The sequence below is a fragment of the Euleptes europaea genome, chromosome 1 (genome assembly GCF_029931775.1).
Source record: "Euleptes europaea isolate rEulEur1 chromosome 1, rEulEur1.hap1, whole genome shotgun sequence".
In the NCBI taxonomy this organism is placed as follows: Eukaryota; Metazoa; Chordata; class Lepidosauria; order Squamata; family Sphaerodactylidae; genus Euleptes; species Euleptes europaea.
In genome coordinates this window covers 83,954,501-83,960,500 of record NC_079312.1, presented here as the reverse complement: position 1 = coordinate 83,960,500, position 6,000 = coordinate 83,954,501, and the positions used below count along the sequence as shown (strand labels likewise).

The 6,000-nt window shown below is 45.1% G+C and overlaps 1 protein-coding gene across 1 annotated transcript in view; it reads left to right on the top strand.

Annotated features, from left to right (window-relative positions):
• The first annotated feature begins 260 nt into the window (after positions 1-260).
• GALNT10 (polypeptide N-acetylgalactosaminyltransferase 10) overlaps positions 261-6,000 on the top strand; it is a 51,952-nt gene continuing 46,212 nt past the window's right edge. The window contains exon 1 of the mRNA XM_056856974.1: positions 261-476. Coding sequence (XP_056712952.1) covers positions 261-476 — 216 coding nt within the window. The remainder of the gene's footprint in view (positions 477-6,000) is intronic.

Here is a 6,000-nt window from a genome sequence, read left to right as displayed (position 1 = left end):
CTGCTTCCTCGCCGCCGCCACAGACGGTGGGCGTGGCCTGGCTGGCGGCGTGGGCGGAGCCCCGCCCGCTCTCTCGCTCGCTGGCTCGCTGGCGGTGGGCGTGCCCGCCCGGCGCCCCCTCCCCTCCCCTCCCCTCCGGAGAGGAGCGGAAGTGGCTGCCTGGAGTTGGCGCTCGGCGGTTGCCGCGGCCGCCTCGCTCAGCCCGTGAGGAAAGTTGGGTCTGCGGCTCCTGCCTCGCGCGGTCGGCCGGCGGCTCTCGGATGCGGCGGAAGCAGAAGCGGCTGCTGCAGGCGGTGGGGCTGGCGCTGGCCGCCCTGGTCTTCCTCCCCAACGTGGGGCTCTGGTCCCTGTACCGGGAGCGGCAGCTGGACGGCGGGAGCGGGAAAGAAGGCGGCGGCGCGGGGGGAGCCCGCGGAATGGCGGCGGCGGCGGCGGCTGTGGTGGCGGCAGCGGCGGCCGCCCGCGGGGAGGCGCAGGTGAGGAGCGGAGGCGCAATTCCCCCTCCCCCCCGCTCCCCAGTCGTGAGGAGAAGAGCTGCTTCATTGGGAGAGGGAAGGGGGGGTCTGTCAACGGGGGGGGAGCGCGAGCGCCGACGGTTCACCCACCCGTCGCTGTTTTGTCCCCCCCCCCGTCCCTTTCTGTGGGCCTGGCGACGAAAGAGGAACCCGCCAGCCTCTCCGTGGGGCGCCGCCGTGGTGAGAAGGAGAGGCTGGGAACGGGGAGGGGAGCCAAGTCCAGGCACGGCTGGGGAAGCGGAGCCGCCTCCGGCTGAGGGATGGAGAAGGGGAGGGGAGGGGGGGTCGATTCCTCTTCGCCGGCGAATTCAGGGCTCGAGACCCCAAAAGCGGCCGGAGCCTTCGTGGATGGGGGTGGAGGGGGGGGATGCAACGCTGTTTGGGAGGCGGCGGCGGGGTTGCATTGCACAGCCGGGGCAGATGGGCTGAGGGGTGACTGTCGCTGAACCCTCCCGCCTGAAAGCTTGAATGCCTCCTCCCCGCATCTTTAGGCTGTCACGTTGTTCTCTCCACAGCTATTCTTACGTCCCTCCCGTCTATAGATAGATCCTGTCTTTAAGGAACTATTCTCGGAGCGGTGTACATGGGTACTTCCTTTCTCCTGTTCTGTCCTGTGGACAGCCCTATGAAAAGTAGGCTCAGGGAAAGCCAGTGGCCCAAGGTCACCGAGGGAGTTTCCTAATGCAGTCACCCTCTCCAGATGTTCTGTTAGCATCCTGCTCGTGCAGACTGGGAGCACACCAGCTGTGCGGGTTGGGCAGCTTGTGGGTCTCCACATTGCCCGCACTGTGTGCTGTCACCGTGTTGTTTTAGTAGAGCAACCTGTGGATTTTCCATGCAGGTACATCTTCTGTTCATGCAAACAAGAACTCTGATTTTCCTGGGTTCTGATTTGTGTGAATGGAAGCTGAACCTGTATTAAAAATAAATATGGAAGTTGTACCTCTGCACATGATGGGGGCTTTCATGTGAACCATGCTTCCAAAACGTGTGACTGGTGAGCTACGTCTCAGTGTACCAATGTAGTATCTGCAGAGGCTTAATGAGGATTTAAATTCAGGTCTCCCTGATTCTGGTCTTAAGTACTGCATGCCACTGGGTCATCAGTGTTTTCTGTTTCTTGGGCAGGATTTGTTCTCATACGTCTTCTGGTTCTAATTATTCCATTAATAACAGTGTAATGTTTATTATTGGAGGAAGTAAGGCAGAGTTGCATGCATTTCTCTTTTTTGGAAGAAAAAAGGCAATCTCCTTTTAAAACTTGATGGAACAAAATGATAATATTGAATGTTGGCAGGTATTCTAAAGTACCTGAGATTTGGAACTCTTACTGGGTTTTTTTTAACACTTAAGGGCACCTGTAATTTCCTCAGTTTACATGTTGACATCCTTGTTTGCCACTACTTCATTAAGAAGGCTTGAACCTCAATAGCATGAAATGTAATTCTCAACTAAGCTTATGTGTTGGAAGGCTTTCATAGTTCAGGACATCTTATATTCTTGTCTAAGGTTCCAGATATGTGCATGTTTAATTTGGGAGTAAATCCCATTGAAATTATTGGGATTTATGTCAAAGCAGCATTCAGATCAGACTGGTTAGGCTGTTAATTTTTATTACTTAGAATCAGCTCCACAGATATATTAAAATATTGGTGGGTTATACTTTACCTAATGAATTTTTTTTAAGCAACTAAGGCCCTTGAACAAACTTTTTTCTTCAAGAAGGAAATATCCAGCCACCTGGCTGTTACACTATTCAGTATGGTATTCAGGCAGCCCATTCCTGAAGAAGAGGGAGTAGATAGGCAGCGGCCTGGAGCAGCACAGCCGCGCCACCTCTACAGAAGTTTCCAAGCCGAAAAATAAAGATTAAAAATGCATTTAAAAAACAAACAAATTGTGAAACTCCTACATGGGGTTACACAGGGCTATGCCAGCTGTTTTGTTGGCGTAGCAACACTGTAGCATAGAGGGGTTTTCCCTGGCCAAAAAGGGTTTGGAATCAGCCCCTCCCTGGGAATGTGCCCCCCCCCAGTTGCCAGTGCTGGCACCCACTTCTGGGTTTTTGTTGCTTGTGCAGCAGCATCACTGGCTGAGGTTGGTGCTGCTGCGTTGCTCCATGGTGCCAGCATAAGTGCTCCCATGCTGGCGTTGGTGCCACTTTATCATGGCGCAAAGTGGCACAGGCGCCAGTGCAGGGTTACACTGGCTCTTTATGGCGCTTCACCCACCCCACTTTGGAATTGCTGGTTGTGAAAGTAGCGAAGCCGGTTTTGTCAGTGCCATAACTAGAATAACTTTTGATAGAAAAGAGCACTGACAATATGTACAATAAATGCTGACAGTTTTTACTGGCTTGTCATTAGCAAATCTGGTTAGTCTTCATCTTCCACCCTAAACTTGGGTCCTTATTCTGGTCATCTCATGTCTAGGCTCATCTTTGTCCCTTCTGTTTTCAAATTTCCTTCTCCTTACTACATTTCAAAATCAATTATTCTTCATTTCTGAAGAGCCTAAAGTAACTAGGTACTGTACATAAACAATTCATGACTTATTCCAGTTTAACAGTCAGAGTCTGGATGTATGAGGAAAAGGGAGAGAAGGAAGAATTGAGTCTTCAACAAGTGTTTGACCACAGTAAAGGAAGAAAGTAGGTGGGTGTCAGAAGGAAACATCAGTGGCAAAATCATGTAATTAGGGAGTTATTGTAGGATTTACAGAGGAGAGGAAAGGTACCAGAAGAGGGAGCCTGAGGTAGAAATTAGATTATCTATGTTTCTCGTTGTCACGGCCATGAGCCTCTTTTCTGGCTTCACTTTATTTCGGGATTTGAGGAAGAGTTGTGTTTTTTTGAGAAAACATAGCCTTTTGCTAGAGTTTTCTGGTGGGAGGCTAGTCTATTGCCTTCAATTACGTTATTTTGCAGAATGACCATTTAGAAAAACTAGAAGATCTAATACATGCTCTAGTCTATGCTGATTTCCATTGTAATAAATACTTATCATATTTGCCACTTTATCCTGCTCAGCCAATAATCAGAGACTACTTGGCTGATATCTGTGGAAGGTATCATTATGAGAAATTAGTGGCTTCTAACATGCTTCATCACCATCTGTTCTAAAACTTTTCATAATTGATAATGGTGTCTTGGTCTTTTCACCTGTGTCAATTGAACCCATTTCACTATTACCTCCTTCCCAGTCATTTATTTTAGTATGTTAGCAGATGAATGTTAACTAAGGGCTGTGGCTTATTGCAGCACTAGTTTATTACTGGAAGCTTTGGCAAAATATTCAGATCATAAAGCTTTAATTCATCGCATGTTTTCATCTCTCCCCTCATTAGGAAGAAGTTTGTTATATTAGTGCTGCTAAGCTGTGACAGTTTTCTAAATTCTGTTACAGCAGTATCTTGAATCTCAGTAAAAATGTTCCAATACTGCACATCTATGATTACCAAAAATACACATGTATATGTTACTGCAGTACAGATTTATCTGACGTTTACAGAGTATAATAACCACAATGCTATCTCATTGTGGTTATTATTGTAACACTTGATAATTGTAAAAATGTAAATGTATTCTCAGTAATGTCTTAGAACCATTTTTTTGTATTCCATTTTGCTGGATGCGTTTTCAGCAAGCTTATCTCTACCAATAATGTTAAGCAACATCTTTTTGTTAAATTGTCTGTGAAACATTGTCTGGCATCTTGCCATGTATTTTAACATCTGGTGTGGATTAAAGATTATACTGTGGGCCTGCAAGTTAGATTGCAATGTTTAAGTGCTACCACAAGCAATACCACTGTGGGCTTTTCCTCAGGCTTGACCTACTCCCCTTTTTCTTGGCAGTCAATCCACAAGCATTGGTATCTGTTTGGACATGGTTCTTCTGGACATCTGCTCTCCCTTTGCATTTTCATAGTTATGGAGTCAGTTTATATTCTTCTGTGCATGTCTTAAATAATCAGGATTTTCAAGGGAAGGTTTTTTCATTGGTGGCGTCATAGCACTTCCTCCCCCCCTTTGTATATTTTGCACATGCTCGTATTGATATGTTGATATCATGGTGGAATTTTAAAAAGATTGAAAATGAACACACGCTTAGGGATGAACAGAGAGTGGGGGGGCTTCACTGACACACACTGCTGGAGGGGAAGGGTAGCATTCCGGGGGGGGGGGGGCTGCAACTAGCTGTTAGGGATGGTTGGTTCAAGTTCCCCACATGCCTTCCTACCTTTGTATGGGGAAGCCTAAAAGGGGAGTAGCTCTGCCACCCATGTGTTTATGAACTATATGTGAAGTGCTATGTCCTTTTCAAAATGTGCCACTTTTTTCTGGTGCAGAAAGTGGCCACCCCCACAGCAGTTTTGCATTTTTTTTAAAAACAGCATCAAAATATTGTTAATAGACAGTTGTAATGATAGATTTAGCAGGTTCTCTGAATCACAGCTTTCATTTTTTAAAAAGTAAGTCTTTAGTCCCTTTCATGGTGAACTACATGGACCTTGGCTTGATCCTGCTAGACAGTGTAGTACCTTGTGACCAGTTGTTCCCTGCAGCTGTACTTTTGTTTATAGACTGCTCTATTTGTTACTTTTCACTCAGTTGCTCCATAAATTGTGCTTGTTTTATAATTGACTCTTACCTGTGTAAATTAATCTCTTTTGCAGTGTGCTGTTGCTTGACTAAACTCCCAGAAGTTCTGTGGTTGTATTGACTTGGGGACTAAGTATTATGGAGTAATGCAAATTTCATTATGAATTTCACCTTAAAGGAATTATTATTTTTATCTTCTTTTTAAATCACATTCTGAGCCAAGTAGCTCTTCCTGGGATATCATATTGAATTTAATTCTTACTCATGTACTCTTATTCTTGATTAGGTAGTGAATTATTTTACTAACCCAATTATGGTGTTATTGTAGAAGTTAGTAAACATTTCAATTTAAAATTAGTTGATACTCTCATTTCCATAAACTGCTTTTTTCTGTAATTTTTCTTGATATGTTATGCCCTGTAAAATGTGCGGCACTGAAACAAGGTGTTCATATTTGCTTTTCTGTGTATTTGGAAAGTATGTGGGCCTGGTTAACCAAGCCCTCAAATGCTTATGTCAGGCATAATGTGTTGTAAGAAATACTGGTGCACATGCGGGAAATATGTTTGTTGGGGAAAGATGTAGAACTTTTGTAATTTGCAAATTCATATAACTGGTGTTATATGAATATAAGTGTCCTGTCTATTCTAATAGAAATAAGCAACAATCAGTGATACTAAAGCTATTTTTTGTTGCCTGGCGTTAGATACTAACCCTCCATGAACCAATAGGAACATTCAGACATAAGGATAAGCCACTCACAAACTTTGTTCCAGAGAACCTATCTCAATATTTATTTGTTTATGTTATTTGTGTAGGATATTTCTATTTATTTATTTAATTTCTAACCCACTCTCCATCTCTGGCTGAAGCCAGGCTCAGG